The sequence below is a fragment of the Physella acuta genome, unplaced genomic scaffold, assembly GCF_028476545.2.
Source record: "Physella acuta isolate Inbredline_101_S28 unplaced genomic scaffold, ASM2847654v3 ptg001444l, whole genome shotgun sequence".
NCBI lineage: Eukaryota > Metazoa > Mollusca > Gastropoda > Physidae > Physella > Physella acuta.
Window position 1 is genome coordinate 12,501 of NW_026732959.1, and position 18,071 is coordinate 30,571.

The window sequence follows — 18,071 nt, forward strand, 5'->3', positions numbered from 1 at the left end:
AAAAAACACTATCACAGATTTCAACACTGTATAAAAATAGCCACAGGTCACACAACACTGCTATAGCTTCAAGAATCACTTGGCGACAAGTAATATTATACTAGAAGACTAAAACAACTTAAGAAAGCATAACACACACAGGACTTAAAGTCTCTCACGTTCAAATGGTCAGAATCTATTGCCGGACAAAATGGACGGCCTGGTCTCAATGGACCGTTTGATCAAGGTAGACTGCCTCGTGTTGCGTGTGTGCGAACCAGTTAAAGACTTATGCAACAGGGGAGGTTATCCTCAACTCATGTAGCTATTGGTTGGAATGGTCATCTGATCAGAATCAATCAATCAGATCTTGATGGAAAATTTCTGGGTCCTAGACACCCTTAATAAGACAGTGGAAAAACCCCGGTAGTTGCACCATCAATCCATATAAGGTATTATACAATGTCAAAATAAAACATTACTGGACCTAAGTAGGTCACATCCCCTCCCTTTTTGGAAGTGACAGATAGGTTCCACAAAAACATACATAAGGAACCAATCTGGCAATGAAATAAAAAAAAATGCTTTACAAATGTAGGCAATCAAAACCTTAATACCAGATGAAAATATCCCTGAAGATAAAAGGGAAGTAACTCAAACTTTTACAATTGGTGAAAGGGGAGTAACCCTTCAAAAAGTAATTAAACATCAAAATCCCTCAAAAAAGGGTATTACAATATTTCCATGAGGATATTAAAAGTGGTAAACCCGCCAGGGTAAGACCTTTATTTCAATGACTAGCTACAATATCAACTGAGTCATATGAGACATATTATCATAAAAGATTACATATAATCAAAAACCACATTTAATTAAGGTTCACCTGAAAATAAACAAAATATTCAACAGGATTGGAATTTTGAAAAATTCAAAACTCATACCACTCATTTTCATGTGAGTGTCACCCAAACACAACAATTGTGTATGTTCCTAATGAACCATAAAACAGGTCACATGATCAATGTGTGCAATAAGATTTTACATCCCTGACAAACAATCAGCCACAACAGTATCACTACCCTTAATGTGTGAAATTTCCAGATTAAAATTTTGGAAATATAAACACCATCTCAATATTCTTTGATTTGTCTGTCCTAACTTAGAGGTAAATTTCAGGGGATCATGGTCAGAAAACACCCTGACTGGATTGGTTGAAGAAGAGACATAGACTTCAAAATGTTGTAATGACAAAACCAAAGCTAACGCCTCTTTTTCAATAGTAGAGTAATTCTTTTGGTTCTCATTTAACTTCCTGGAAAAAAAGGCAATGGGATGGTCAATTCCCATGTTGTCTTCTTGAAATAGGACTGAGCCAATGGCTAAGTTGCTAGCATCAATGGCAAGTTTAAAGGGCTTGCTGAAATCTGGTGCAGCCATAACAGGAGCATTAGATAGAAATGACTTAATGGTTAAAAAAAGCTTCTTGACATTTACTTGACCATTCAAACTCAACACCCTTTTTCAATAATGCAGTAAGAGGTTCAGCAATAGCTGAAAAGTTTTGACAGAACCGCCTATAGTAACCAGCCATCCCAAGGAACTTCTTGATTTCTTTACAATTTTTGGGAGGAGGTAACCTTACAATAGCATCTACTTTAGCTTCAATGGGCCGAACTTGGTTCGTTCCCACTTGATAACCCAAATAGGTAATTGAACCTTTACAGAAATCACTTTTATGCAAGTTTACAGTAAAATTCACTTCAGACAATTTTCTAAAAAGGTTAGTCAACTGAACAATATGTTCTTCAAAAGTATTAGAAAATACAACTATATCATCTATGTAGGCCTCACATTGGTCTATGTCAGCAATGACAGAGTTAATGACCCTCTGGAAAGTTTGACCAGCATTTCGCATACCAAAGGGCATACGTTTGTATCTATAAAAACCATTAGGGGTTACAAAAGCAGATATTTCTTTTGCACGGTCAGATAAGGGGATTTGCCAGTATCCTGAAAGTAAATCAATTTTGGAAATTATCTTAGCTTGACCAACTTTATCAATAACGTCTTCTATCCGAGGTAATGGATAGGAATCAGCTTTGGTGAGCGCATTTACCTTCCTAAAGTCGGTCACAAACCTGAAAGATCCACCGTCTTTCGGGACTAGGAGACATGGGGAACTCCAGTTGCTGAAACTGGGCTCAATGATATCATTCTTAAGCATATAATCAATTTCATCTTTTATCAAAACAGCTTTTTCCGGGTTAACTCTATAGGGGTGTTGTTTGATGGGTTTTGCGTCACCTACGTCTACATCATGAGGTGGAACCTTCGCTTCTTTGGGGACATCCCCAAAAATAGAGGGAAATGTCTCAAATAATTGAGACAATTTATGGCTTTCCTCTGTGGACAAATGCATAAGGTGGACATTCAAATTATCTAAAAAGGAAGAATTTACCAATTTTGGGGGTTTCAATTTATCATGTATCACATCATCAGAAACATTTGAACATACAGGTAAAGTAATTTTAGCTGTGGAATAAAAATTGTTACAATTATCATAATACTTTTTCAGTGAGTTAACATGATACACTGTCTGTTTCTTTCTTCTGTCGGGCGTATTGATAACATAGTTCAAATCACTTAATTTTGAATGCACAGTAAAGGGTCCACAATATCTCAAGGATAACGCATTGTTCAGATTAGGCACTAGCACAAGAACTTTGTCGCCTGGATTGAATGTTCGTTTACGAGAACTCTTATCATACAGTCCTTTCATTCTCACTTGGGCCTTTCTTAAGTTCTTGTGAGCCATTTCGCACACGGCTTTCAGTCGAATGTGAAAATCGTCAAAGTTTTCCACTGGATGATCACTGGTACCTGTCCAACGTTCGTGGATCAGCTTCAGGGGACCACGGACAGAATGTCCAAACACAAGTTGAAAAGGAGAGTAACCTAAAGAGTCCTGGACACAGTCCCTCGCAGCGAAAATAATCCAAGGAACAGTCTCATCCCATTGGGTGTTACTATTAGCGAATGTTCTTAGCATGGTTTTGAGGGTTTGGTGGAATCTCTCAAGTACGCCTTGAGACTGGGGGTGGTAGGCTGAGCTGGTGATGTGGGTAACGCCTAGCTTGGCTAGTGCTTCCTGAAAATGGTGACTGGTGAAGTTGCTGCCTTGATCTGTTTGAACGATTCTAGGTAATCCAAAGGTAGTGAAGAACCGGGTCATGGCTCTGACTACAGTCTTTGCCTTAATGTTCCGTAAGGGGAACGCCTCGGGAAAACGGGTACTTGAACACATAAAGGTAAGTAGGTACTCGTTGCCCGCCTTGGTTTTAGGCAAGGGACCTACACAGTCCATGACGATTTTAGAAAAGGGTTCTTCTAATACAGGAATCGGACTCAAAGGGGCCTTAGGAATTTTCTGGTTTGGCTTTCCGGCCAACTGACAGTTCGTGCAACTTTTGCAGTAACGCGACACATCATTTCTCATTTTGGGCCAAAAGAACAGTTCTTTGATCTTCGCCGTCGTTTTAGTGACTCCTGGGTGCGCTGACATTGGATGGTCATGTGCCAGTTTAAGTATTTCATGCCGATAAGGTGGAGGGACCCACAGCTGGTTTTTACCCAACCATGGTTCGGCTGGTGAGGCATTCACTGGTATAGAGCGACGAAAGAAGAGGCCGTTCTCGGAGAAATATTCCCCATCGTCAGATGATAGAGATTTTTCGACCATTGCTTTGAGTTCCGCGTCGACTTGTTGAGCTTTAATGATGTCTTCCTGAGATATTCTCAGGGGTAAGCCCAGGCTTGTGTTTTCTGGAAGCATAGACTCCAGTTTGGGAGTCGAATTTCTTGACGATGATGGTAGGTGTGTTTCAGACGTTGTGTCAGCCAATTGTTTGGTCTGGCTTCTTGTCACCACACATGCAGGATACAGTTCATTATCATTATCTGGAACTGTTGACAAAGGGTTTGGAACCGTACAGGGGTATACTTTGCTTCCCGCAAGGTCATTCCCTAGAAGTAGGTGTACTCCTGGGACAGGAATACTATCTATCACACCTAAAATGACCTCACCTTCGACGAGATGATGTTTCAGGGCAAACTTGTGTAAAGGGACGACAGTAGATTTTGTCCCCACTCCCTGGATAATGGAAATATTTCCGGTGTTCGTCTCTGGTGTAATGTCCATTGAACTTTTCAAAAGAAGTGATTGTGACGCTCCTGTGTCTCATAGGACGGTGATATTCCGCTGAGACAACGGATCACCTGGTTTGCTAATGATGGCTTCGGCAATGAAAGATGAAAAGTCAACTTTTCTCGATCCCTCGAGATCGGTAGACTCGGAAGAAACTGGATGGTGGCGTGAACAGTCAAAATGTGACTGCACATAATGTGTGGAGACTTGACTACCTTCTTGCGGACACTTAGGGTTAGAGTCCTTTAGAATTCTAGAGTTCATAGTTGAACTGGCTGCTTGAGGGGATAGAGCATAGTGCGCAGAAGTACGCACCACCTCTCTGTTATATTGACGACGTTTGTAACAGTCCTTGACAAGATGACCAGGTCTTTTGCAGAACTGGCATACTGCTCGACGATTGAGAGTTAACCTTGGTTTCTCTCTGGACTGTAATGCCTTCACGTGTTGGCCAACAGGAGGATTGCTGCCAAAAAGGGGAAGCACGGGGTTGAGGCGGTTTCCTGACACTGGTGGTTTCTTATGCACCAACATATATGTGTCAGCCGACTCAGCAGCCTTCTGGATGTCAATTATCTTGTTATCCAGTATGTGTAGTCGTATCTCTTCAGGCAGGGACGTTAGGAATTCTTCCCTTAGGATAAGTGACCTGAGCTTCTCAAACTCAGAAACTTCCTCAGAGTGTAGCCACCTTGAGAATATTTTCTCCTTTTCAAAGAGAAATTCCACATATGATTGAGTGGGTAACTTGCGGAGTGCTCGGAATTTCATCCGATAGGCCTCGGGCGTCAGTTCGTAGGCCTTCAAAATGGCAGTCTTGACCAAACTATAGTTATTTTGAACGTCGTGAGAGAGTGCCTGGTATGTTTTTGCAGCTTTCCCAGTAAGGACCGAGCTCAATAAAGCAGTAATGGAAGTTTCGGGCCATTCACATGTCTTCGCTAAACTCTCAAATGAGTTAAAGAAAACGACCAAATCTGTTTCATCAAATTTAGGAACTAATTTCCCAAATTTGGCAATCACTTGCCCCACCGACAACTTTTTTGGATCTACCAGAGAAGTGACATCACTAACTTGACCAAACTCTAATTCCAACCTCCTCTTATCTAAAGCAATTTTAGCCTCTAACTCCTGTTTCTCTAAAGCAACTTTCTCCTTCTCTAAAGCAATTCTAGCTTCTAATTCTACCTTCTCTAGAGGTTTCTCCTCGCGGAGTAACACACCGGCCAACAAACTTTCATCAAATACCCCTTCATTAATAAAATGAACAACAATTTTATCTCTCAACACCTCTGACTTCTGCGTAACAGAATAATCCAATTTCAATTCCTTAACAACACTAATCAAAACTTTTCTACTCAACTTCTCGACCTCCTCAAAAGTGGGATTAGCCAAAAAAGACTCCATAACACTAACTTTCAAAATCAATACAAGCCTAGATTCTCTAACTTAACACGGAGCGTTGGGCCGTGTACTTGACCTCCTATTGTGACACGTCTGGCTATTGACCTAGATACCTCTAGCCTTGCGCGCGTTGTAAGAACACGGCGCTACTGGATAGAAAAACAACTAAATCAAACTAAACTTAGTGTTTAACTGATATAACCAACAACTGGAACGACAGATTAAATCTCGGCGAGCCCCCACTTTGTAACGTTTACCTATCTATCAGCCAGATAGATGGTGAACGTCCCCGGATTCTTTTTTCGGGGTAATATGCAAATGACTTAAAGCCTAAATGGATGAACACTAACTCAACAACACACTAGGGCTCGATCTCGATGTCTAGGGAAAACTAGTGATACTATTGAAGTTAACAACTCATCCAATCTGCATACAACCTTTAATAAGCGAACACAGTTGTGGCAGAACACAAGGTTAAACTAGATAAAATATTTAATTTATAAAATATCAAAACCCAACTTACAAAGCGTAAGAAAAAACACTATCACAGATTTCAACACTGTATAAAAATAGCCACAGGTCACACAACACTGCTATAGCTTCAAGAATCACTTGGCGACAAGTAATATTATACTAGAAGACTAAAACAACTTAAGAAAGCATAACACACACAGGACTTAAAGTCTCTCACGTTCAAATGGTCAGAATCTATTGCCGGACAAAATGGACGGCCTGGTCTCAATGGACCGTTTGATCAAGGTAGACTGCCTCGTGTTGCGTGTGTGCGAACCAGTTAAAGACTTATGCAACAGGGGAGGTTATCCTCAACTCATGTAGCTATTGGTTGGAATGGTCATCTGATCAGAATCAATCAATCAGATCTTGATGGAAAATTTCTGGGTCCTAGACACCCTTAATAAGACAGTGGAAAAACCCCGGTAGTTGCACCATCAATCCATATAAGGTATTATACAATGTCAAAATAAAACATTACTGGACCTAAGTAGGTCACAAGACCATGTTGATATGTTTAGATCATGTTGATATGTTTAGACCATGTTGATATGTTTAGACCATGTTGATATGTTTAGATCATGTTGATATGTTTTGACCATGTTGATATGTTTAGACCATGTTGATATGTTTAGATCATGTTGATATGTTTAGATCATGTTGATATGTTTAGACCATGTTGATATGTTTAGACTTAAGACCATGTTGATATGTTTAGATCATGTTGATATGTTTAGACAATGTTGATATGTTTAGATCATGTTGATATGTTTAGATCATGTTGATATGTTTAGACTTTAGACCATGTAGATATGTTTAGACCATGTTGATATGTTTAGACAATGTTGATATGTTTAGACAATGTTGATATGTTTAGACCATGTTGATATGTTTAGACCATGTTGATATGTTTAGACCATGTTGATATATTTAGACCATGTTGATATGTTTAGACCATGTTGATATGTTTAGACCATGTTGATATGTTTAGACCATGTTGATATGTTTAGACCATGTTGATATATTTAGATCATGTTGATATGTTTAGACCATGTTGATATGTTTAGACTTAAGACCATGTTGATATGTTTAGATCATGTTGATATGTTTAGACCATGTTGATATATTTAGACCATGTTGATATGTTTAGACCATGTTGATATGTTTAGACCATGTTGATATGTTTAGACCATGTTGATATGTTTAGACAATGTTGATATGTTTAGACTTTAGACCATGTTGATATGTTTAGACCATGTTGATATGTTTAGACCATGTTGATATGTTTAGACAATGTTGATATGTTTAGATCATGTTGATATGTTTAGACAATGTTGATATGTTTAGACCATGTTGATATGTTTAGACAATGTTGATATACCCGGCATTGCCCGGGTTTAGGAAATGTATTACTTTTCGAATCAACCCTAACCACAACCAACCAAAACACACAAAAAGACGCAAACGAAAACACAAACCCAACCACAAACACAAACAAAATACCAAAAAAAAAAACACTAAAACAAACCTAAATCCTAATGCAAACCCAAACACAAAGAAAACACAAACGCAAACAAAAAAGCAAACACAATACAAATAGAAACACAAACGTAAACCAAAACGAAAACAATAACCCAAAATAATGCAAATCAACGCAAACATAAAACCAGTGGCGCCAAATCGCACCATGATGGGGCGCCGGCGAAACCGCCTGTTTCAGCTTAGTAAACGACTATAGTACACCAACGTATCCATATGCTATTGCACTCACTAAAACGAACGTAGGCGCCACAGCGAACACGTGAAGGCCCGGGGCGCCAAATTTACTCTGTCGGGGTGCCTAGGACGCCTGGATTTGATTCATTTAAAGACTATAGTAACCTTATCCATAGTCTATCGCAATGCTTAAAGCGAAATTATGCACCATAGTGCTCACAAGATATGGGACATTTAGGAGCTGGCTTATTAAATGTTATTGATTTTTTAAAAAATATTAGTAAACAGTACGTTCAGTGTATAGAATAAATAAAAGACAGTATTAAAAATATCTACAACATTTCACTTGATCAATCCCCGCTAATTATGTAATTATTTTTCCCAACACCAAAACAAAGTAATAAAAAGTAAATTCTTTTCCCACCATTTTTTTAAAGGGAAGTAATTGTGTTTTCCTAATTTATCAAGGGAAGTGATAAGTGCTAAAAGACTAAATATAAATAATTTTCAGACATAAATAGAATTTTTGTAAAAGATTATATTTTTTAAACATTTTGTTTAATGAACATCCCAACAATTATTGCCATCAGTTTGAAAAATGAAAATTGTTTTACAACACCTTCAGTATTTAATTATTTAAACCATGAGTTTAGATGATGAGCAATTTAGACGTTTAACACTTGACGCCATAGAAGTATTATTTGTTCTTATATGCCTTTGAAATCCATGTTTATATACAAACATACAGAATTGAACTTAATATATAGGGAATGAGTGACTGGGCATGCTGAATCTTTGGTGTCATGACCTAGATTCAGAAACCCAGTAAGAAAACAACAGAGGGAGGCGGCCATCTTGAACATAAAGACTTCCGGTGCGTACATACATCCGGTGCGTACATACATCCGGTGTGGCAATCATCAGGCGTGGCCAGCGGATATGGAGCTGTCAGGTCCCAGCACTAAATATGTGCTTGTTAATTAAACAAACCGCCGCAGGGGATGAGCTAGGGACGGGGGGGGGGGGGTAGAGACTAGGTGGAGCAAGGGACAAAGGTTTGACAGGAGCAGCTAGAAATAGGGGTGGGGCTAAGGACGGGAATGGGGGTTATGCTAGGGACGGGGATGGGGGTGGTTGCTAGGGATGGGGGTGGGGCTAGGGACGGGGATGGGGTTGGGCTAGGGACGGGAATGGGGGTTATGCTAGGGACGGGAATGGGGGTGGGGCTAGGGACGGGAATGGGGGTGGGGCTAGGGATGGAGGTGGGGCTAGGGACGGGGATGGGGTTGGGCTAGGGACGGGAATGGGGGTTATGCTAGGGACGGGAATGGGGGTGGGGCTAGGGACGGGAATGGGGGTGGGGCTAGGGACGGGAATGGGGGTGGGGCTAAGGACGGGAATGGGGGTGGGGCTAGGGATGGGGGTGGGGCTAGGGACGGGAATGGGGGTGGGGCTAGGGACGGGGATGGGGGTGGGGCTAGGGACGGGGATGGGGGTGGGGCTAGGGACGGGGATGGGGGTGGGGCTAGGGACGGGAATGTGGGTGGGGCTAGGGACGGGGATGGGGGTGGGGCTAGGGAAGGGAATGGGGGTTATGCTAGGGACGGGAATGGGGGTGGGGCTAGGGACGGGGATGGGGGTGGGGCTAGGGACCAAAAAACGACAGTTGTTGGGGCTGGATGTTTCCGAGTGACTGGGTCAGTCAGTGCATCTCACGACGTATGACGTCATTAACATATGATGGCTGCAGCCATTAATGCCTCTAGCTAGACATATGACGGCTGCAGCCATTAATGCCTCTAGCTAGACATCCTTCACGTCTCTCGCTCACACATGAAACAAACAAACACGAAGAAGAAAAAAAATCGATTCCTGTTTGCTTTGTAAGTGATATTTATATTTAATTAGTCTTCGGTGTGGTAGAAACATACTGGGGAGATCTTCATGTAACATTCAAGTGTTGAGGGTGGAGGTGTGGAGGGGTGGGGGGATGTACAATCAATATGATGAGGACGACATGTAATGAATGATTGATTGCATTTTGTTACCCGCTAGCTCACGAGGGGTTGTGACCTTATGCGCTAAATATAAGATAAAAAGTCTAAAATTGGACCATATGCGCTAGATATAAAAACAAAAGTCTAAAACTGGACCATATGCGCTAGATATAAGACCAAAGGTCTAAAAGTTGACCATATGCTCTAGATATAAGACCAAAAGTCTAAAATTGGACCATATGCGCTATATATAAGACCAAAGGTCTAAAATGGGACCATATGCGCTATATATAAGACCAAAGGTCTAAAAGTTGAACATATGCGCTAGATATAAGACCATATAGCTAAAACGATACCAACGGTCTAAAATTGGATCATACGAGGTAGAAATAATTAGACTGAAGGTCTAGAACTAAAGACCGAACGCCACACAATTCTTGCCGTGTGACGTCACTCTACCTGACGTTTGCTAAGCTGAGCAGCCGTCAAGGAAATGAAAAAAAAAATGAAACCAAAGCCTGAAGTTTTTTTTTAATTCCAAGATTTGAATTTGTAAACACAGCAAATGAAAATTTTGATTTTTTTACTTAGTCGTAAAGTTTCTCAAAAACCGTGGTTTGAAAAGCATTAGGTAACCAAGTTACTCTGAAATATGGAATGTCAAAACATTTACTGTTAAAAAGTAGTATCACGTGATACAATCAGTTCACATAACCACACAATCACACGATCACACAATCACACGATCACACAATCTTGCGATGCTGACCTTCACATTAACGTGGGTCTTTGGATAAATTAATCATTTTGTTCTTTAAAAAAAATAAACTTCAGAAAATAAAGGCCTCAAATTTCTTGAGATAAAAGCCCTGAGATTTTTAGACAAAAGCCCTCAGACAAAAGCCCTCAGACAAAAGCCCTCAGACAAAAGCCCTCAGACAAAAGACCTCAGACAAAAGCCCTCAGACAAAAGCCCTCAGACAAAAGCCCTCAGACAAAAGCCCTCAGACAAAAGCCTAGATGACACTGACAATAAAGTGGTTGTCACTTACCCCACATTTGACTGGATCACTGGTCATTGCTTATCCTACAATTATCCTAGTGCTTATCCTACAATTATCCTAATGCTTATCCTACAATTATCCTAGTGCTTATCCTACAATTATCCTAGTGCTTATCCTACAATTATCCTAGTGCTTATCTTACAATTATCCTAGTGCTTATCCTACGATTATCCTAGTGCTTATCCTACAATTATCCTAGTGCTTATCCTACAATGATCTGTGACAATGTGCAAGGAAATTGTCAGACTGAACAAGGGAGGTAACTGAAGCCGACAGGTTGTGTTAGCCACGGGCGAGGAGGGAGAGGTGGGGTAAGGCGGGGAGATGGGGTAAGGCGGGGAGGTGGGGTAAGGCGGGGAGATGGGGTAAGGCGGGGAGGTGGGGTAAGGCGGGGAGGTGGGGTAAGGCGGGGAGGGAGAGGTGGGGTAAGGCGGGGAGAAGAGGTGGGGTAAGGCGAATTTCCTTGAAACTTACGCACAAGTTCCCGATCTAATAGGTGTGAGTAACAAACAAACATCGCCCACTTTGCTTTATATACATGCATACATACACACACACACACATATATATATATATATATATATATATATATATATATATATATATATATATATATATATATATATATATATTAAAAAATTAAAAAATATATATAGGCCCCTATATATATACATGACTGTTATAAATGTGTCATCTAGTCCATATGGTCTTTGTGCTAAATTTCTCTTTTGCACATTTTTCTTTGTGTTTTTTCTGGTTGCGCATTTTTCTGCTTCTGTTTGCGCTTTTTTCCGTTTGCGCTTTTTTCTGTGTGCGCTTTTTTCTGTTTGCGCTTTTTTCCGTTTGCGCTTTTTTCTGTTTGCGCTTTTTTCTGTGTGCGCTTTTTTCTGTTTGCGTTTTTTTCCGTTTGCGCTTTTTTCTGTTTGCGCTTTTTTCCGTTTGCGCTTTTCTCCGTTTGCGCTTTTTTCCGTGTGCGCTTTTTTCTGTTTGCGCTTTTTTCCGTTTGCGCTTTTTTCTCTTTGCGCTTTTTTCCGTTTGCGCTTTTTTCTGTTTGCGCTTTTTTCTGTGTGCGCTTTTTTCTCTTTGCGCTTTTTTCCGTGTGCGCTTTTTTCTCTTTGCGCTTTTTTCCGTTTGCGCTTTTTTCTGTTTACGCTTTTTTCTGTGTGCGCTTTTTTCTCTTTGCGCTTTTTTCCGTGTGCGCTTATTTCCGTTGCGCTTTTTGATTTGCGCTTTTTTCCGTTGCGCTTTTTTCCGTTGCGGTTCTTTCTGGGAACCATATATATATATATATATATATATATATATATATATATATATATATATATATATATATATATATATATATATATATATATATTTATTTATTTATTTATTTATTTATTTATTTATTCATATTTATATATATATATATACGTGTGTGTGTGTGTGTTTATGTGTTTGTCTGTCCCCCCTCCCCCATCCAGTTGTGTGAGAGAATGTCTTGTAGTCAACGGAGAATGTTTGCCGTTCTCATGACCACTGACCCCCACCCCCCTCCTTACACCTATACACACATGGGAGGGGGTGGGGTCCTGAACGTCAACAGACAGGGATTGAATGTAGACAGTCAGGCCACTTGCAGAGGCGTAGTTAGGAGGGGGGCGGGAGGGAAGAGGGGGGGGGCGCCAAAAGGAGTGGATTAAAGCTGATTTTATGCTGCAGTTTTGAATTATAAACCGTCTAAGTTAAGAAATGTAATGACTACAAGCCTTTACATACTGGTTTAACTGTTTTCAACCTTGAAAATTAACTGTAAAACATATAATCTTAAGAAGCAGTGACCGGCAAAACCGCTTTCCAGCAGAGTTTCTTCCAGGCATCTCATCGGGGGGGGGGGGGGGAGAAAGCCCCCCCCCCCCCAGGGAATTTTTTTTACCGCCCCCCCCCCCCCACCCCTCCCCGAACGAAATGAAATTTTTATAATTTATATAGAAAATATATACTTTTAACAGTGTCCGCCCCCCCCCCCGCCCCCGAAGAAAGTCTACCGCCCCCCCCCCCCCGGAAATTTCAAGTGCCCCCCGGAGAAAAAAGTCTGGAAGAAACACTGCTTTCCAGCTTTTCCTAGATGGGGGGGGGGTGCGCTTTTCGAGACTAAAATCGGAAGAATTTACACTATATAGGTGAGACGATACACGTTACCACTTATAAAAACAACCAATTGTATTAAAACAGGTTGTTGAACCGTAAAATACGTAAATGACTTTGATTAAGATGGTGCTGGGGGGGGGGGGGCGCTTTTAGACTAACTAAAATCGCAAAATTACACTGGATTTTGAGTAAGCAACCTTTAGCGCTTAGAAAAGCAACTAATTGTACTAAAGTGCATTGTACAATTGTGTAACATTTTTTAAAAAGTTAGAAAGCTAGTTACATTAACCCGCTCTACAAACTTTGTCAAAGATGGTTGGGAGGTGTGCGCGTGTGTGTGCGGGGGGGGGGGGCTCTTTTGTCTCGAACAAAAGCTAAAAACATAAAGATATTGTACTGAATAGGTCATTTTTTTGCTTGTTTTATAACAAGTCCTAATACTGCAATTTTCATATAGTTAAGGCTACTAGACCTACTAAACAATGTAAAAATGGTATAACACCACAACAGGTGATGATGCTTTGTTACTTTGTTCGACCTAACTGATAATTTAAAACTATAATACACTATTATCGAAATTGTTCTAAAGACACAACCAAACGTAGACCAAATAAGCTTGCACCTTATACAAACTACACTCTAAAGCAGTGATTCTTAATCTTTTTGGAGGTACCGAACCCTACCAGTTTCATATGCGCCTTCACCGAATCCTTCTTAATAACTTTAGCGTCAATATTGACAAAATCTTATCGTGAATCATATGTCGGGTGTGTGTCTTGACCTCCGCCAAAGCTTTGAGACTTACATACTCTTGGGTTCGATCGAATACAAGTTTAGAACCACTGCTCTAAGCTCGTTTGATTTCCTTCTTTTTTTTCGGTTTCCTAAGGAGAATAGGCGTAGGCAACACTTCGTCAACTAACTTGATTTTTTTCCCACGTTTTCTTTAACTTGCTTTCGCGTCTGTTTGTTTGGGTCTCCACTCAAATCTTGCGATCGATATTTCGGGCACTTCCCAGTTAGCTAGCGCGCTGAAATTTTCAGGGAAGCTTTGTTTCCGATGACCATAGAATATTCAATTGTTATTATTACTAAATTGATCCATGGAAACATTTTATTGAGCATTTTAGACCGCTATATAATTGTAGTAAAAACGTGGGGAAAAGGGGACATAACCCAGTAACTGTAATTTGATGAAAACAAGGTTCGGTACTGTCCCTCTTTGCTTACTGAGTAGTGTTCACGCGGTGTTTGTGTACAAACAACCGTAACAAATGGTGGCCAGAATGGGGGAGACGATATGGTCGAGTGGTTGGGCACACGATTGCTATCCCACTCGACACGGGTTCAAACCTATGTGTTCTAGTCAGTAACGTATTCACACAACGTGTTTTTTACGAGTTGTCTTTTTACGATGACCATAGAATATTCAATTGTTATTATTACTAAATTGATCCATGGAAACATTTTATTGAGCATTTTAGACCGCTATATAATTGTAGTAAAAACGTGGGGAAAAGGGGACATAACCCAGTAACTGTAATTTGATGAAAACAAGGTTCGGTACTGTCCCTCTTTGCTTACTGAGTAGTGTTCACGCGGTGTTTGTGTACAAACAACCGTAACAAATGGTGGCCAGAATGGGGGAGACGATATGGTTGAGTGGTTGGGCACACGATTGCTATCCCACTCGACACGGGTTCAAATCTATGTGTTCTAGTCAGTAACGTATTCACACAACGTGTTTTTTACGAGTTGTCTTTTTACGAGTTGTCTTCGTTTACCCAAAAAAAAAAGTGAATAAAATACTTTAAAAAAACTTTTTAAAAAAAACACGTTTTTCTTGTGGACTAAAAAGTAGAAAATAAATTTTTCTTTTGTGCTTCCTCGAGCTGTGCAGGTTCTTGTGATGACTGACAAGAAACGTGGGTACGTTCACCATCAAATTTCCCGACCCATCTGCCCGACCCACGTTTTTTGTCAGTCATCACAAGAACCTGCACAGCTCGAGGAAGCACAAAAGAAAAATTTATTTTCTACTTTTTAGTCCACAAGAAAAACGTGGTTTTTTTTTTTAAGTTTTTTAAAAGTATTTTATTTTCTCCTTTTTAGTCCGTTGCTACACATGAAAAACGTGGTTTTTAAAAAAGTTTTTTATATAGTTTATTTTCTACTTTATCTAATGACTTGATTAAGTATGACTTGACTAAGTGTTTATAAATACACGGACTAAAAATCTTGAGCGACCAGGATTCGAACCTGGGTTGTCGCGGCCACAACGCGAAGTACTAACCACTATACGATCACGGCCAGCGCGCTCACATCGATTGGGGCCGAAGGAACTGTGTCAATAGGCCTCCAGTCTTGTCGGTATCTTTAGAAATCATGTCCTCAATTTTATGGTCCTTGTGGCGTAATTAAATTAAGCTAATTACGGTCTCTAATTGCTAGTTTTTATGATTGCATCTGAAATTGTTAGGCGAAAGTAGCCTGCATGCCAAATTTTAGATCTCTAGAGCAATCAGAAGTGGGCTAATTTTCGATGTCAATTTTAACAACAAACAAATCCACAAACGCGAAGCTGAGTTAAGAAAAACGTGTTAATAAAAGATAAAATCGATAGCAAGATTTTAATGCAAACAAACAGACAAAGACTAAAAAGTAGAAAATAATAATCATTAAAAAAGTTTTTAAAAAACCCACGTTTTCTGATTGAACTAAAAAGTAGAAAATAATTACTATACATCACAATAATGCAAGCGATCACTCTACTATAAGCGATCAAAAACGTGGGGCGCCGTGATTTTCTTACAGTTTCTAATACTGTTGACTCTCTACAAGCTCCCTAATAAAAGTCAATAGTATTATCTAATCAATAGTAATATAACTTTTACTTCGGCGCCCCACGTTTTTCATCGCTTATAGTAGAGTGATCGCTTGCATTATTGTGATGTATAGCAATTATTTTCTACTTTTTAGTTCAATCAGAAAACGTGGGTTTTTAAAAACTTTTTTAATGATTATTATATGAAGATAGAACCCTAGATCAAACGATTTTCTTCAGACATTTTTTTGTGTGTCTCCTTTTCCTACTCTTTCTCGTGGACTTTACACCAGCACCTGCTTAGTGATGTTCTTTACTATCTTTCTGATATTGTGCCCTAACCACCACTTTTTCCATGCTCTTATTTCATTCTTCACAGTCTGTAATCTAGCTCCGAGCCATACAGTAAAAGAGACTTCACATTTAGCTATAGATCCTGCATGAATTTTTTTGAAAATGCATTTGAATTCCACATTGTCTTAGACTGTTAAAACGCGTGTTAATTGCTGCTGATTATAATCAGGACGTCATGGGCGGTGCCACTATCATTAAACTGGTTATTACTGTTTCTTCAATCACTACAATTAGTTCTGCATTTGTTGTTGACAGTGGATGAGAAGGCAGCGCACATCTGCAAAATCCAAGACTTCGAGCTGTTAACATCCGTTGGATTCCAGCTTGTTTCCTCTAGATTGTTTCGTTATTCTATCAGTCAACGAAATACCCATGTCGTATTCCAATGCGATCAATAAATGTTTCTGATAAGTTGCTCTTGTATGTCACTTGTATGACCTTATTCTAACAAACTTATTATCCATCTATGTACCATATCATAACAGAGATCGTTCCAAAAATAGAACATAAAAGGCTGATCTAAACAAATTAGCGCTTGCTACAAAATACAAACAACCCTCTAACTCAGATCAGCCTTTTTTTTCTGACATTACTAATCTTTTGTAAAAGGAAAACGCATCTTAATGGGAATTGAATAAAGTTTTAATGAACGAAAATCATACACTGTAATTATTAAACCTTTTCCGGACTGTCGCACACACGCCTATACACACACACATACACGCTTACACATACACGCTTATACACACATACGCTTACACTGACACACGCTTACACATACACAATTATACACACACACACACACACACACACACACATATATATATATATATATATATATATATATATATATATGTATGTATATATATATATATATATATATATATATATATATATATATATATATATATATATATATATATATATATATATGTATATAAGCAAGGAGGGGGGGGGGCGCCAAATCGAAAGTTCGCCCCGGGCGCCGGGAAGGGTCGCTACGCCTCTGGCCACTTGGTCAAGGTTAGCAGACAGTCAGGGAATTCAATTCTTACCTTAGTTAGTCCAGTTGTGTTGCTCTTTGTGACGTCATCAAGCGTTCGACTCTGCTTTAATAAATCCTATATCCCAAATCCCGAGTAGTAAATCCCAGGTTAAAAATAGCAGCAGAGAATAATATAGTGCTGACTCCACTGAAGGCGGTCAAAAGTCCTGGCGCTTCTCCAGCTGGTCTAGCTGACTCTTCTACCGACAGCAGGCTGACTCTTCTACCGACAGCTGGCTGACTCTACTCCCCACTTTAGACAGCAAGACGTAACATATGCTGACAAGTTGAGCGTCGCACACAGTCCTGATATCTGGCAATTGTTGTCTGCCTCTCAAATAAAGTTCACATAAGCGGCCTAACTCTGGCAGGCCTAACTCTGGCAAGCTGAACTCTTGCTCATGGGCGGTATCGAATACGGCTGTAGCACCTGCACTCACTCTAGGATATGAAGAAATGCACACGACTTAGCTGTATGTAGCTTAGAGTGAGCACAACACGGGTATAAATGCACCCACTGGTGGCGTGTTGGTTGTGTGTTCGTGTATTGATGCACCAATCTATGCACGATACAAACACGACCCAAGGCTGTTGACCTACTTGTGCGAAGTTCGACTTATCACGAAAACAGGTCAACTCGCGCCAAACCAAAACAACCAACAGGCGGCACAGTGGGGGTGGGGGTGGGGGTGAGGGTGATGGCTAGGTGAAGTAAATGGAAGAATCTAGTGGGGAGTGGATATATCAAATGATACAACACTCACCATCTCTCACGTGCATGTAAGATTAGTGTTGTCGTTGGTGGTGTGGTGTGGTTGTTGGTTGTGTGGTGTGGTTGTTG

The 18,071-nt window shown here is 40.1% G+C and overlaps 1 protein-coding gene across 2 annotated transcripts in view; it reads right to left on the bottom strand.

Moving 5' to 3' along the window:
• The window catches only part of LOC131927895 (uncharacterized), a gene marked incomplete at its 3' end in the record, with an annotated part of 29,979 nt that extends 12,126 nt beyond the window's left edge, over positions 1-17,853 (bottom strand). The window contains 1 exon segment of one of the 2 annotated variants that reach the window (XM_059283768.1): positions 17,241-17,853. Coding sequence is in view for 1 of the 2 variants with exons in the window: in XM_059283767.1 (XP_059139750.1) it covers positions 10,866-10,892 (27 nt within the window). 2 annotated transcript variants of the gene reach the window in all.
• Positions 17,854-18,071: the final 218 nt, after the last annotated feature.